The sequence below is a fragment of the Semicossyphus pulcher genome, unplaced genomic scaffold, assembly GCF_022749685.1.
Source record: "Semicossyphus pulcher isolate SPU_LCO1_2020_fin unplaced genomic scaffold, fSemPul1.0.p SCAF_10, whole genome shotgun sequence".
NCBI classification, from domain to species: Eukaryota; Metazoa; Chordata; class Actinopteri; order Labriformes; family Labridae; genus Semicossyphus; species Semicossyphus pulcher.
This window is the reverse complement of record NW_027211604.1, coordinates 17,490,452-17,507,491: the sequence shown is the minus strand read 5'-3', so window position 1 is coordinate 17,507,491 and position 17,040 is coordinate 17,490,452. Positions and strand designations below refer to the sequence as shown.

At 42.9% G+C, this 17,040-nt stretch overlaps 1 protein-coding gene across 1 annotated transcript; it reads left to right on the top strand.

Annotated features, from left to right (window-relative positions):
- Nucleotides 1–15,320: 15,320 nt before the first annotated feature.
- On the top strand, nucleotides 15,321–16,825 carry drd1b (dopamine receptor D1b). The gene has a single exon (XM_069673832.1). The coding sequence runs from the start codon at nucleotides 15,321–15,323 to the stop codon at nucleotides 16,710–16,712; it is 1,392 nt and encodes a 463-aa protein (XP_069529933.1). The 3' UTR covers nucleotides 16,713–16,825.
- Nucleotides 16,826–17,040: the final 215 nt, after the last annotated feature.

Genomic DNA, 17,040 nt, shown 5'->3' with positions numbered 1-17,040 from the left:
GTAACCTCTGACTTCCTGTCCAAGCTTCAACCAGGAAGTGGGTGCACATGCTATGGGAATGGGCTCCTTTTAGACTTTGGTTTTCATCATGACCATCTGCACACATCTTATGCCTTCGAATAAATTATCGGTATGTAGTAAGAAATATGAGTATATGTGCTATTTAAAGTACATTGTTTCATTTAAGGTGTCTTATTTTTATGCCTTGTTTTTATGGTGTTTATAGGGCTGTGTTTACTGATGTTTTTCAAGCTAGCTTGTGTACCAGGCCAATTATAGTTGAGAGTGAAAGTTTATATTTAACACACTAGCATATCTAGGCTACATGGCTTTTTAAAGTATAGATACATTAATATGTAGGCAACCCATTTAATATACCATCTTTAATTTGCCCATTTTTAACAACTAACCACCTTTTTTTTAATATGTTGTTTTTGTCTTTGTAGTTTCACCCTTTTCTTCTTGGGAATTTAGCGGTTGGCAACCACACAACGATCTTAAGAGTCCTGATGAGGAAAACTCACATTGGATTTCTGAGGAGCAAACCAAAATGCCTCTTGACACCACGACCAATCGTGTGGTCCAGTGGTGAGTACTTATGCAATAGTAAATTCAAAATGTTTCACATTAGCGGCAGCCATCTTTGTTGTTTACAACAATACTTCAGCATCTACAGAGACTTCATGTTAAACTCATTCCATATCATAAAAACACTTGTGATTGGTCCGACCAGTGTCAGGTCGACTGGAAATTTGTCTGAGGGGGAGCAGACACATCTGCCAAGGCAAACACGACATGAGCTTGTAGATTTGGTTCAGAGGCAACCTCTGAAGCTCCTAGACGTGCTGTATTTCAGGGCAGGTAGCTGTTTCCCTTTGCTTATGGGCTTTATGCTATGCTAATTTAAGCTAAGCTAGTTGTCTAGCTTCTTATCAGTCGTCTCGTATTATACTCGGGAATGAAAGCAAATCATTTCTCACAATGTCGCTTTTTGCCTTTTATGACACAAGTGACACTGACCTGTGTTGATGTTTGAAACAAGATTACGACGCTAGTTTTCAACTTTGAAGTGTATAAAAGACAACATGATAGTTTAATAAGGACAGTGCTCCTGAGCATGGCTTCCCTTCAGCAGGAATACCTCTGAATTATGACATCCAGCAGAAATATGCAAAGGAGTTTAATACCACTTGCATAGCTACAGGCAGTATGAGATGTAGATGCAGAGAGATGCTGACAGTTTTGTGCATCATTACTAGAGCTGACAAAATTATGTTATGATGGCTATCTTAAAAAATAAAACACAAGAAGATAGTGAAACATCTTTATAAAGCAGGAAGTGCATATTACAATTTGTGTGACTCAACTGAAAGACTATCAAAGTAACCTGATTTGAACTAACACCCCATCACCTGTCAGTCAAGACCTTAGTCTGAAGTCTCTCTAAATTTAGACATTAAACTGTACGTTAAACAAGCCTCTGAATACATTGTGTAACTGACGGCACTGAACTGCACCTGCCGAGTGGAAGACCATTAATTCAAGATGCTTCATCACTTCTGATGATGACGGAGAAGCTGAAGATGCATCTTAAATAAGTGACACTTCACAGCTCAGTGGATCATTTTATTTCCACTTGAGTGCTGATGATCAGTCTGACAGCTACCTTAACCACACTCTATTCTAAGACATACTTTATGTTTGAGAGGGAACGACAACAGTCACAGTGCAAAAACCCAGACATGATATTGAATGAAGCCTCAGTACAATATCCCCAAACATAAAGAGTATATAGTATGAATGTATCCTGTCTTTTTTCACAGCACAGGTGTATTAAAAACATTTAATAATGTGTGCGCTCTACGTACATGCCAAACTAAGTCATGAAAATGTGACAGAAGCTGTGTCTTAATTCAGGGGTTGCATCCTTCGAAGGACGTGTTCTACGAAGGATGAGTCATTAGTAGCCTGTGTAGACTGCTAAGAATAAACTTATGAGCTGTCAACGGAGGATTTCCTGTTTGCCCCGCTAGCTGTTCCCGCCCTTACCCTTGCGTTACCAAACACCAGTCATGTCGCCTAGCAACAGTCATGTAACCTATTATTTTAAAGATAACTTGTTTCATTGTTTCATACATTTAAAAGTATAGTCCTCGACCTCTAAGGAGTCCAGCATCTTGTTTGACTTGGCGCCCAGAGAATCTCGTGATGCACTGGGTCACCTAGGATGCACCTGATGGATCGTGGCCCTGGAAAAGGAGGAGGCATTTATCAGCCGCATCTGTAGGAGCCTTCGAAATGAGACAGGCTTTGATGCAACGCTGTGACGCAATTGGCCTGCAAATACGTCCTTCGAAGGATGCAGCCCCTAAATGTGGACACAGCTAGAGCCGTGAACTTCAGACCTGTGTTGCACAACCATCATAATGTCTGTCTAAAACACCTGTACCGAAGCTGGAAGAGGCCAAATGGAATGCAGCCGTCATTAATATTATTAGTTACACCTGAGTCAACATGTCCTATTGCAGGGGCTTTGCAGGCACCAGCTCCTGACTGGATTACAGCTCTGTGAAATTAATATGGCAAACTGCCCATAAGATAAAGGTCAGTATAATTGTGGTAGTAAACACATCACTTGTTGAATAAGGAAACTGGCGCACACACGACTCTCTCAGCCTTCATGATGGCACCAAATACTCATACAGAGAGAGAGAGATAGATGTCAGCTCAAGCCGATGAGAGGGGGGGAAACATGTGCTGGACCTGGTAATGGGAGATAAATTAGCTTCCCTTTGCTGCAGTGTGGTGGTGACAGGAGTTATACAGCAGAACATAGAACAGAGCCACTGCAACAAAAGGAAGACGGATTAGATGTGAAGCATGAAGCATCTGCTCCGAAATATTTATGGACCTTGCATAAAAATATTTTTTACTTTTAATTTTGTAAAACATTTAACAGACCATTTCGTTTTAATATTTTTGAAAGATGGCAGCTGCTGGCCTCCATTTAGGCCTCCGTTTATTGCGATGCACTGTGAGAACTTAGACTTAGAAAGGGTTCAAATGTGCTTTAGTCACGTGATCTGTCACTGTAACCATCATATACACAAAAGCACAATAGTTTATGGTTTGAAAGTCATATATATATATCTTTTTAAAGCCTTGATCAAAACGTGTAAGACCCATGAATATGCCATGTACCCAACATGTATTTCGCCTCACTAAATATTTAATATATTGTTCTGCTGCTATTAATCACACATGAAGCAAATGATCACAGACAATCAATCAAAAAAAGTAGCTTAGATAACACAGGTTCATTTCACACCCACTGTGTTTCTCTGTTTGGTTTCCAGTGCCTTGGTTTCTGGAAATATCGCTTGAAATTAAAGACAGGACAAGGTGTTAGCACGGCTTACTGAACACAACCATGGATGTACCGAGCACATGCTCCGGGACCAATTGTTAGAGTCTCTTGTCGTATCGCTTGTCCCTTCCATGTTATCTCAGCTGCGAGCTCGACACCTCACTCTGATGGAACTTGTATGATGGAGAATGAGCTGGTGCGTGAAATCCCGAGAGATAAAGTCGCCAAGTGAGTTCATCCAAGACGGCCTGCTGGAAAGGGAGCAATTATTTTGAACAGGAGAGGTGAGTGTGCCGTCTGACTCTTACTGATGGTGATCTGAGGCGCTCATCTGTCTTTGGGATTCCATTAGTTGTACGAAAATATGTTTGTTTCTTTTAACCTAATTCTCAATCGATAGCAGAAACACTAATTATGCTCTTATTTGTTTTTATGCTGGTGTGTTCATGCATGGCTGCAGATCCATAAAAGTGAGAGAGGCTGACTCTATTTATGATGAATATTAGGACACACATTAGATATAATCCTTAGCTTGATTCACCATGTTTTTTAAAAATTATGTTTATATAATTTCTGTGTAAAAACAAAAATTTTCCTTTCATTTTTTCCATTTTCTTCTAAGTCTATTAAACCTAGTACGTATATAAAATATTGTGCTGGTGAAACCTCTCCTTTGCCACAAACTGAGCATGCATATTTAACAAAGGTGAACAAATTGTGGTATCTTTAAAGAATATATTAAATGTTTAATATGATTAGACATGAACAAAACATCAACACCAATCACAGATCGTATGAATATCCTTCGTATGTAACCGTGTTTTGGGTCCTTTCAATTCTCATAAACTCTATTACGAATCAAGTTGGTATCAGCATATACTCCTGTCTGAAGGCTAACCACAGAAACTACTATTTTTGTTGAAACTGAGTTATGAGTTCACTTAAAATGAACTTCATAATATATGTTTTTTTCCCGTGACACAGATTCAGATTTGCTTTGTTTTCGAGAAAAAAACTGTATACATATTGTAGTACTCACAAAATCTGTGTCAAAATCATGGCAGAAAAGTGAAGCTGCTGCAGTCTGCTTTGGGAGTCGATTTCACTCCCTCACCATGTAACCTAATTAACGTGTTTAAATGAGATAGCTTTAGGGCAAAGAGGATGGTGGAACTGTCTTGGAAAAGAAAATACGGAAGATTACGTAATATTGACCTCAAGCATTGAAAAGCTAGCAATCAAGTCATGAAGTACGCTGTATGCTGAATGGCAGGCAATGTTAAGGAAGCTTACCTGCTCCCTATAATCTGTAACATTATTATGTAATAATAATATTATTATACCCACAAATCAGAGGGCCTGATTTGACCTTTGACCCCAAAAACGTAGTTACTGCACTTTGTTTTTGCACTGCTATTAGAACCATTTAAGGAAACGCAAAGTGAGAAATTAGTGACTACATTTTTGGCGTCAAAGGTCAAATCAGCTGGCATGGTTTTGGAGTATAAAAATGACCACATGTAAGGGCCTGTGTCCACTAATGGCGCTTTTTGTGCTGGCAGTGCCCACGACCTCAATTTCAGAGCCCTTCTCACCACCACTCACTGTTGCTAGGTTCCGAAAGTTGTCTGGCGGCACTTCCGCTTCACTTGGTCGGGATCGTAAAGTCTGATTTAAATTGCTCTATAAGCTTAATATTTCCTTTTATTCAAGAAAATTGTACAAAGAAAACATAAAAACAAAGGAGAGGAATCTGGAGTTAGCAGCAGCTCTACACCTGGAAATTGTACCCACAAAAAAAAGCTTCTCCTCTGCCTGTGTTGTTAACAAAGTCGATATTTGAAGTCCCGCCCCTTCTTAATTTTGATTAGTCGATTAAGGGAGAAGTGACATTGTCGAGCGCGTTGGTGTTCCAAAAGCTGCACTATTTTCAAGTGAGAGCGCAGCGGCAAAAAACAGCTGACGACGAGGGTGTTTTTGCGCTGAGGATGGTGAGTGCTGAAAATGCTGAACTGCACTGGTTTTATTGCCAAGTAGGTTTACACATACAAGGAATTTGTTTTGGTGATTTTGGGGCAGAACAATTCGCAGAGAATTAGAATAAAAATAAGTAAAAGACTTAAATAGAATAAGAAAAAAATAGGCAATAAGAATAAAAATATGAAAAGCATATTGTTGACGAGGCTGGCAGCAGATGGGAAGAAACTGTTCCTGTGTTGGGAGGTTTTGGTCCTGATGGAGAGCAGCAACAATCTTAGTTTTGTTTAGAAAATAAGTGCTGCCAGCGCAAAAAGCACTAATAGTGGACACAGGCACTAAGAGTTCAATAAGTGCATCGCTTAAATGCAAAAATAACATTTGGTCGGCCAGTTTAAACACTTTGGAGCCATGGTTTTTTTTCTCAGTTTCACCCTTTCACCCGTTCAGTTAGAAATGTAGGGCGGTACGGAGTATAGCAGTATAAACTAAGCTCTCTAACACAGAGCAGTGTGAGAAGAGTCTCACTATATCCATGTGGTTTAAGATAATGTGCATGTTCATTTGCTTCCTTACGGACTGAATGCTCGCCTGTGGCATTAAATCATTTTTGTGTGCATGTATTAATCATTTCATGGTGGAGGAACTAATTTCTCTCCCATGACATGCACAGAGCATGTCATTTCCATTTTAAACCTTCTCATTCAAGTGATTACAATGATTATTGGACTTTGTGAAACCAGGCTGTCAGCCTATCAACAACTAACATAATTAATAATTGTATGATGTCACTCTTTATACACATGCATTTCAAAGTATTGACTTTTTCCTTTTTCAAACATATCTATTTGCGATTCGAATCAATCTTCCTGAGCATACAGGTGCTGACAGTTTCTCTGAAGCTTTATTAAACACGGTATTCCTGGACACACTGTGATGGCCGGAATCAGAGTGACACCAACATTGATGAAAGTCTGGCTTCCCCAGCAGTGGGTGGAAACGGCTGTATTGATGTCAGTCTGAGTGATGTTTTGATCTTCGGAGCGCAGCCGGGTTCGCTGCCTTCCCTCGAGTCAACAACAATACAATGAATGAGACTGTGATGGATGAATGCATAAGAATGACACACTCACTTCAATGTTATCAGCTCGATGAATGCAGCCTCACTAAAGTTTATCTTGTCCTCTAAAATCTGAAATTAGTACAGGTGTTTGCTCATGCATCTTTTATACATCCTATCCAACTTGTTGTGATATAATTCTGTAGTGTATATTCTTCTTGGGTACATGTGGGTCAAAATATGTGTTTGACGTGCCTGATGACGGCATAGGCATGTGTGGTCATGCAGCCGCTTTCTAAAGCTGATTTGCTCACCCAGCCACCAGCACACACTCTCAAATGGAGCAATTATTGTCTCTGATACATTTCCAGCTCCTAACAGCACAAGTCGCTTCCATTTTGTTATTGTAATAAACTATTATCCGGGGTAAGCATTTTTGGAAAAGTTCCTCTCACTCTGTGCCATTTCCAATTTAACGTTTTTCCCACAAAACCCCCCTTTTCGCCTTTTCATTGCTCATTTCTGATTAAACCCCGCGGCTGGCTCTCCTCACCCCCCTCCCCCTAATGCTGGGGGGCAAAGATTTCTCACACTCTCAGTTTGTGCAGCCAGAGGCCACACTGCGGGATCGATTCTTATTAGAAAGAAACATATTACGCCTGTCAAAAACGGTTCAACAGAATAAGGTGTTAAGATGCGATTTGTTCATCATCGTTTTTCTGTGTAATTCCTTGTTTCACGCGGCTGCTCGCTTGTCTCTTTCATTACTGCAGCGGTAATTAATAATAAACACACACATACACACACAAGCTGCAGCAGAACATCTTTAGCCTCAGCTTTTTGTGTTTTCATACAGCGTGATGTAAGCTGCACTAGTGTGGAGTTAAAGCTGAAAAGCCCTTTGATGAAAAGAAGTGTAGTCAAGTGCTGAGAAACAAGCCTTCTGCATGGGGTCATGTATGGGTGTGAGCACATGAACACAAATAGAAAAAAGGGGCCAAACAGAAATGTATCAATTGCCTTCAGAAATTAAAATTCATTATAAAAGTGCAACACAAAGTAAGACACAGACATTGCCAATTTTTTGGCACTGAAGCAATTTGGATAAGTAAAAACAAATTTGTAGACAATCACTTTAGAGTAAAATTAACACAATATAACAGAAGTCAAATTTGCATAATATTTTCGGCTCGTTACAGAACAATCGAATGTTTGTGGAGTCATTAAGGGAAGCTCTCCTGTCTTTAATCTGCTGGCAGACAAGACAATTAATGTAAAAGCCTATGGAATATATTTCTTAAAACCATGACTTGAACACAATCAAGTGTGACATTTAAAAGCAAAGAAATGTTCTGTCTCTGTAGCGCCTGAGAACAACTATTCACAATTACATCTTAATCACATTTTGCTGTAATGCTTTCACAAAAAAAACCCTTTGAAACAATAACAAAAAAAAAAGGTTTTGCAAGGCATAAGTACTAAAGGGCCACGTGCCATTTCTTTTAAGAAACAAGAAACATCCTGTCAAAGAATGATGTCACTAAACCTCGCTGCAGTGAGTAATCACACTGTCAATCTGCAAATAGATGTGTGAAACCTGCCAGTGAAAAGAGAGAGCTGAAAACACATATTCAGGCAGCACTGCTCTGTTTGATTACAAATGTTAATATTGCACTTTAATGACACCTTCTTATATTAGAGCCAAAATTGGGCTGTTTGTAATTATAACACTGTCACAAGGTGATGTATTGTACAGTGACAGGCAGGAAGTAGTTTGTTGGGGTGTTTACGGTGGCAATGGATGGATGGGTGAATGGATGGATGATAGATAGCGAGATGGGCAGAGAGATGGATATGGATGGATGGATGGATGGATGGATGAATGGATGGATGATAGATAGAGAGATGGATATGGATGGATGGATGGATGGATGGATGATAGATAGCGAGATGGGTAGAGAGATGGATGTGGATGGATGGATGGATGAATGGATGAATGGATGGATGATAGATAGAGAGATGGATGGATGGATGGATGATAGATAGCGAGATGGGCAGAGAGATGGATATGGATGGATGGATGGATGGATGAATGGATGGATGATAGATAGAGAGATGGATATGGATGGATGGATGGATGGATGATAGATAGCGAGATGGGCAGAGAGATGGATATGGATGGATGGATGGATGGATGATAGATAGCGAGATGGGTAGAGAGATGGATGTGGATGGATGGATGGATGAATGGATGAATGGATGGATGATAGATAGAGAGATGGATGGATGGATGGATGGATGGATGGATGGATGGATGGATGGATGATAGATAGCGAGATGGGCAGAGAGATGGATATGGATGGATGGATGGATGGATGAATGGATGAATGGATGGATGATAGATAGAGAGATGGATATGGATGGATGGATGGATGGATGATAGATAGCGAGATGGGCAGAGAGATGGATATGGATGGATGGATGGATGGATGATAGATAGCGAGATGGGTAGAGAGATGGATGTGGATGGATGAATGGATGGATGATAGATAGAGAGATGGATGGATGGATGGATGATAGATAGCGAGATGGGCAGAGAGATGGATATGGATGGATGGATGGATGGATGATAGATAGCGAGATGGGTAGAGAGATGGATGTGGATGGATGGATGGATGGATGATAGATAGCGAGATGGGTAGAGAGATGGATGTGGATGGATGGATGGATGGATGATAGATAGCGAGATGGGTAGAGAGATGGATGTGGATGGATGGATGGATGGATGATAGATAGCGAGATGGGCAGAGAGATGGATATGGATGGATGGATGGATGGATGATGGATAGCGAGATGGGTAGAGAGATGGATGTGGATGGATGGATGGATGAATGGATGAATGGATGGATGATAGATAGAGAGATGGATGGATGGATGGATGATAGATAGCGAGATGGGTAGAGAGATGGATGTGGATGGATGGATGGATGAATGGATGAATGGATGGATGATAGATAGAGAGATGGATGGATGGATGGATGGATGATAGATAGCGAGATGGGCAGAGAGATGGATATGGATGGGTGGATGGATGGACAGAGAAATGGATGGATGGATGGATAGATGATGGATAGATGGACTGATGGATAGATAAATATTGTGTGTGTTTGTTTGTGTCAGTACTGAACATATTTAGAGATTAACCTTTGGCTAACGGTTGCCTCATACTTTATGAAATGAAAGTGCAGACAGACAGATGGCCTCAATATCATCAATCGCACTGAATCTCTGATCTGGTTCAAAGGAATGAGTCAAAGAAGGGAGGTTCAACCATAAGCGCGTGTTAGTGTATGTGTGTATGTGTGTACGTGCAAAACAGGAAAGTACCTACAAAGGTAACGCATAACTGATGGTTCCACCTTTGGATGGCCTTTTATCCTGGTCATTGGCTGTCGTCTCTTTACTTTCCACCTCTGCCCCCAGTATCTTATGTAGTGTAAATAAATAGGGAATTCAACCAAAGCACTAATTAAGGCCCCAACGGCTCAGTGGTAACAGTTAGAGGTCCCTATGGAAGCAGCAATAAGCCTCTACCACATGAGAAGATGTCACACACTGCAAAGGGCAGCGAACACATGTGATGACGAGCGCACATGCACTCAGATCATAGCTTTTGATTGCCGTGACGAGGGCAATTATGTTGTTGTTGTTGAATGTCATGTTTGCATGCGTGCGTGTCAGCTGGTGGTGGGATTAGCACAAAAACATTTCCTTCATGCTGGGTGTCTGGCGGTGTGAGAGGCTCCACAACAACAACCTGGGACCTGATGGATGTCACTCTGACAAAGAGGATTTGAAAGAGAGAGAGAGAAAGAGAGAGAGAAAGAGAAAGTGTGTGTTGGGGGTGCGTCTTTGTCATGGATTAGTCTCTGATATTCATCCCTGGCCCTTTCTCGCTCTCACCTCTCAGACATAAACAGAGAAAAGATATGCTGCTCCATGTCCTGTAACATGTCAGCAATATATCTGAAAAGCACGACTCTGTAATGTTCCACTTTTTAAATGCTATTTTGATTCCCTCAGTTTAAAGCGAATAATCCATTGCATCTGACAGCTTCTTAAATCGTTGTCATCTTGCTGCGATCACCTCCATAGAAGTCTCATCATTTTCCACTCATGTTTTATTATCGCTGTTGACTGTAAATGAGATTTCCTGCATGTACTATGCCAGAAAAACGACTCCTCCTGACAGCAAAAATCACATCAGAAGAGGTGTTAACGTTGCTGGTGTTTTTTCCACAACCACTTTGTTGACTAATGGTGTCTGCCAAAAAGCTGCTGGCTGTGTTTTTGCTTGTTTTGCTCCCTTGACTTTGGATATAAATGCCAGCCATCCTGGTGCTGCCTTTTTTGCTCTAGAGCCCCAGAATTACCATACACTGTTCTTAGAAGAGGCTGTGAGTACTCAGTGTTGTTTTACTAAGAACTAAGTGTCTGAGGCACGCCTCCTACCCTGGGGCCATGTTACAGAGTTGTTGGCAAAGAGTAACCTACTGAGCTGCTGGGTGGGCGTGTCCTTGAACTGTGCCAGGGGTAGGAAGTTCTCCACTCTGTGACATCACAAAGTAAAGCGTCTGGAGAAGTCTGTCTGAAAGCAAGTGTTCACAACAGCCTGCAGACTGACACTTTTTTAGCAGGGGATTATTCCAACATACTTTTACTTACAGATTTCAAACGTCACCCATGTTTAGTCTGGACATCCAACATTGTAACATTATATATATATATATGTCTTGAAATGTGAAAAGGCATAATACCCCCTCTTTAAATGAAGTCACCTATCACTTGGTAGATACGCTCAGGAGTTTCTGTTCAGTTTAAAGTATTTTATTTTCCTTCATCTGTGCCTCACACGTCCCTTCTGGCAGCAGTTATCCTTTATCGTAGCATTGATATAAATGTAAAAGCACGTAGATCAGCACTGCCTGAGCCTTATTCAATATTCAAGTGTACTATGATACTTGATGTGTGCCCAAAATCCCTCTTTGAGCCGTAACCCTGCAGATTTTAGCCCCAAAACAGTCTTTAAATCTTTGGCATTTCCATTTGGGCTTCAGTGGCTGAACCCCCGCTTGTAGTAATATTTCATAATCCGACTCAGTTGAGGCTGAATCCTTTTAAAATTAAAGGTTGGCGCATTCTCCTCCCTCAGAGATCAGCATACCGCACAGGCACGGTGAGGAAGCTTTCTGGAGGGTTTTTAGGTTATCTACTGCAATTCATCGCCTGTAGGATACTGAGGGTCTGGAGAATGGCAAACCGCCACTTGATTTACTTCCTGTCAGCAGGTGACAACTTCTCTGATCATCATGGAAAGTAACACAAAGTTTTGTGTCGCCAGTTCATTACATTTCATGCATTAATTTCAATTAAACCAGCAGACTTGTCTGACGAGATTAAGTGTTAACTTCATCAAAACTCCTAATGTCAGGCACCATCAGAGCTCATGGTGCCCCCTCTAGCACATTGTGCTCCCGGGATGCAGGCCTGCTTGTGGTACCTGAAGTCTCTATGGGAGGTAGAGCCTTCAATTATCCGGCGCCTCTCCTTTGGAATAATCTACTAGTGAGGGTCCAGGAGGCAGACGCCCTCTCTACTTTTAAACTTAAAACTTTCCTTTTTGATAAAGCTTATGGCCCAACACAAGCCTGAGCCGGCCACTAGTTATGCTGCTATAGGCTTAGACTGCCGGGGGACCTGACACACAGAGCTCCTGTCTCCTCCTCTCAGCTGGTCGCGGCAGATGGCTCCTCACCAATGAGTCTGGTTTTGCTCGAGGTTTCTGCCTGTGAAAAGTATATAAAAGTGTGTTCTTTGCCACTGTCGTCAAGTTGCTTGTTCATTGGTTGATTCATGTTGGGTGTCTTTAAATATTCTCACAAAGAGGAGGTCTAGACCTTGTACCTGACCTGTAAAGTGGCATGAGATAACTAATGAGATAACATCGGAGACACTTTTCAAGGCCTGAAGACATTTAGTGTTTTTACAGTTGGCTTTTTTCTTTAGGCTTCCATATGAATAGTATTGTAGAGCAGTATCTGTAAGCCCTGTAGGGAGAGATGAAAGCACAGATGAAAGATCTAACGAATGTACGCATGTGGCAAAAAGTCATCCCAAAAAGGCATTTCTCTCTCTTCTATTCTGCTCTATTCTACTCTATTTTGTTTGCTTTTTGGAGCAGACATAAATTACCCTGCATGGCTGGTTGTGTGTGCGTGTGTGTGAGTGAGCGAGCGAGCGAGTCTGTTTGTGTGTGTTTGTGTGTGACGTGGTCTTGGTTTGAACTTTGTCGGCTGCACGCACACCCTGGCTCAGTGCTACAGGGAAATGTGGGCGTTGTGTCTGCCAGGCCTCTTACACTTGGCTTGTCTACATGCATTACTCACACACACACACACACACACACACACACACACACACACAAACACACACACACAAATATGCACACGAATACATGTGTATGCATTCACGACACACATATTTACAACAAAGCCACACACACATGCGGAGTCATAGATGCAAAAAGTCAGGCACACATGCTTAAAGAGCCACACACACACATGCATGCACGCGCACACACACACACACACACACACACACACAAAGGGGGAAAGAGTCCATTGAGTGCTAAATCTCGCTAAATAGTTAATATGCAAACTAGCCAGGCCTGCCAGGCAGCTAGCGGCATGATAACATTAGCTTCTGTAATTCACATCTACACGCCTTCACCTCCCTCACACACGCACACACACACACAAACATATCCCAACCCTCAGTGTCTCTCTTACTTCATGGGTCTGCTTCCTGCTGCAGCGTGGCTCATGGGAGTCTAATCTAATTCAGAGTTGTTCAGTCATGTTTATTGAGGTGACGTTAATGCAACAGCTCTGCAGCTCACTCTATCGGCCCCCCCACTCTCACATCACCTCCCACTATCTAAACATCCAGTAGATGGCCTCATTGTGCCTCTGCCTGCATGCCTGCTGGCTACAAGTTCATCTCAGGACATCCAGGCTCATTCTTTTTTTGGCTTCTTGTCACTTTTTGTGACTTTCTGGGAGTGATGTTTTGTTTTGTTTTCGGCAGTGTACGTCCAGAGATGTTTAGAACAAATAATGTTCTTCTTCAGCAATAAAACTCCAATCAGCTCCAAACTTTCTTACATTTAGGTTGTACTTTTTTTTTGTCATCACAAACCATGAAGTTAAACTCTTTTGCTGTGATATAGTGTGATTTTACGGTGGCTCTCTCCCTCGCAGCCTCCCCGGATGGATGGAGCAGTTGTGGCATAGACCATGGCGCACAGCAGCTGAGCGGAGAGAGAGGAGCGCGCATGAAAAACGGTCTTGGAGAGACCGGAGTCATTCCCATTACGCTACGCGGTCCAGTCGGACCGCAGACACACCACGGGAGAACTGATTGTTGCAACATTAAAGGATGACCCTAAAAAGGAAAAGCGAAAAGGACTGATATAAACACCTGAGGACCGTCGCAACAGGGGGAGGGAGCGTGACTGACTCCCCATGGAGGAGAGCGCAGAGAGGGTGAGCTCCTTCTCCTTCGCTTGGTACCAAGATACAAGTTGGATGCTTGCAGAGGAAATGTGGATTTTTGGGGACTGAATATTTAAATTAGTTCTTTCAAATAGCGGAGTAGATTTTTTTTATTCACTTATTTATTAACCGGCTGAAGACGCTGCTTCGGGTCCGGATCTGTCCACGCGCACAGAGCGCAGCTCACGTTGTCTAAAAAATTGAAAATTTGAAAATTAACTGCAACTCTGTCTGGAAAACTTCAACCCATGGACTGCACTGCCAGGAACAATTTAGGTGGGCGACCAATATAAATCATGAATGTTTTTGAAAGCTGAGCGATCGTTTTGCTGTGTCCACAAAAATCGGCACGCAAACTAAACCAAAAGGGAAAAAAAGACAAAAAAATGACCGCGCATCTGGATTACAGCAACATGTCACCATAAACAGACCTGCGGTGTTGATGTGCTCTCCTACATGTGATGAATTGAGTCTCTGATATCAAAATGGACTCCTGTGACTTCTGAATGCTGTTTGCAGCCGGATTTTTTGCCTCAGCACTCAGGTGGACACGTTGGCTGCAGACGGTGAAATGGACTGACAGGGAGCTGCATTCAAAGAAATAAAAATAAATAAATAAATGAAACGCAACACCTACAGCTGGGGAGCATCAGCGTCGATACATGCACCAATATAATCACGCAGACACGCCTCGAGGATCATTAAACAAATCAGATAAACGCAGCGCAAAAAAACATCGATAGAAGTTATTGATGAGGAGGTATATAAGGCTAATGATTGGCCGAGCCTCTGTTTACTCAACAGCTCGCAACAATATGCTGTGAAACTTTCACTGAGAGCTCGACAACAGAGGCATACGGTGAGAGGAGAAAAGGAAACTTTACTTCTGATTTTTACTGCTGCTTTTTTCTATTTCATACAGTGCCATTTGGAAATCAAACTGCAAACAACAGCTGGAATATTCCTCATCCTCTTCAAACTAGAATGTCTGCTGTCTGTGCTGCTGCTGCAGGAATTTCTGAACCAGGAATTTTTGGGAGGCGTATTTCCACAGAGACCTTTTTGAAATATATATAGCAGCTCTTGTGCAAGGATGGTGGTTGTGACCAGGAGCCTATGGATGACCCAGTCTGTGGGAGAGCTGGTGCCGAGACAGTTGACCTCCCCACCAGCTACGGCATCCGTCTAAAACTCCTCCCCAGAGAGGCACAGCTGCTGCAGGCTGGGGATGTGATGGGGTGACTGCTGACACCCCCCTCACCCACCCCCTCTCTCACTTTATTAGCAGTGTGTAATAGAAACAATGGATCAGAATTTCTCAACAGTTCGTGATGGCAAGCAGCTGCTGGCGCAGAGAGACTCGTCCAAACGCGTGTTGACAGGATGCTTCCTCTCCCTCCTCATCTTCACCACATTGCTAGGCAACACGCTTGTGTGTGTTGCTGTCACCAAGTTCCGACACCTGAGGTCCAAGGTCACCAACTTCTTCGTCATCTCGCTGGCCATCTCTGACCTCCTGGTGGCTGTCTTGGTAATGCCATGGAAGGCAGCGATGGAGATCATGGGGTTTTGGCCGTTTGGTGCGTTCTGCAACGTGTGGGTGGCATTTGACATCATGTGCTCCACCGCCTCCATCTTGAACCTCTGTGTGATTAGTGTCGACCGTTACTGGGCCATCTCCAGCCCGTTCCGCTATGAGCGCAAGATGACCCCAAAAGTGGCATGTCTGATGATCAGCGTGGCGTGGACCCTGTCCATCCTAATCTCCTTCATTCCTGTTCAGCTTGACTGGCACAAAGCTCAGACCACCAGCTACGTAGACTTAAATGGAACGCTCCCTGAAGATCTGCCCCCTGACAACTGCGACTTCAGCCTTAACAGGACCTACGCCATCTCCTCCTCCCTAATCAGTTTCTACATCCCTGTGGCTATTATGCTCGTCATCTACACCCGAATCTACCGCATCGCCCAGAAGCAGATCAGGAGAATATCTGCCCTGGAGCGCGCAGCAGAGAGTGCCAAAAACCGTCACAGCAGCATGGGGAATAGTTCCAACATAGAGAGCGAGAGCTCGTTCAAAATGTCGTTCAAACGAGAAACCAAAGTCTTAAAGACGCTCTCAGTCATCATGGGAGTGTTTGTGTGCTGCTGGTTGCCCTTCTTCATCCTCAACTGCATGGTTCCTTTCTGCGAGGTGAACTTGCCGGACGGTTCCACGGAGTTCCCCTGCATCAGCTCCACCATATTCGATGTGTTCGTGTGGTTCGGCTGGGCAAACTCCTCGCTCAACCCCATCATTTATGCCTTCAACGCCGACTTCCGCAAGGCCTTCTCCATCCTCCTGGGCTGCCACCGGCTCTGCCCGGGGAGCAACGCCATAGAGATCGTCAGTATAAACAACAATATGGGCGCCCCTACCTCGAACCCCAACTGTCAGTATCAGCCCAAGACTCACATCCCCAAGGAGGGCAACCATTCAGCCAGCTATGTGATCCCCCACAGCATCCTCGGTCAGGAGGAGGAGTTACACAAGAAGGATGGATGTGGAGGGGAGATCGAGGTGGGGATGGTAAACAACGCGCTGGAGAAACTCTCGCCAGCCATCTCTGGGAATTTAGACAGCGATACGGAGGTCACACTGGAAAAGATCAATCCCATAACACAGAATGGACAGCATAAAGCCGTGTTATGTTGAGGAAAGCTAAAGTTGGATCAGAGGCATGTATGTACGCACAAAGGGAAGAACAGCTTACGCAGGAGGACAGCAAAGAAAGACATCTAAGAACATGCCTGACAGGGACACAGTGAGTGGGATACACAGGACCTTAAAAAACCTAAATGGAAAAACCTACAGAATGTTTCAAAGTAAAGGCACTTTATCCTGGATATAACTATCTGCAAAATACATTCAGCATTTATTGATGAAATTGACCCATTTGATGATAAATGTTGATCATGTGAATATAAAAGCAGAACACTAGTTGTGTGCACATGTATACATTTTTCATATGTACAAAGATGTA

Excerpts from the sequence above, each read along its gene's own strand:
- drd1b (XM_069673832.1), top strand. The coding sequence starts at position 15,321 with ATGGATCAGAATTTCTCAACAGTTCGTGATGGCAAGCAGCTGCTGGCG.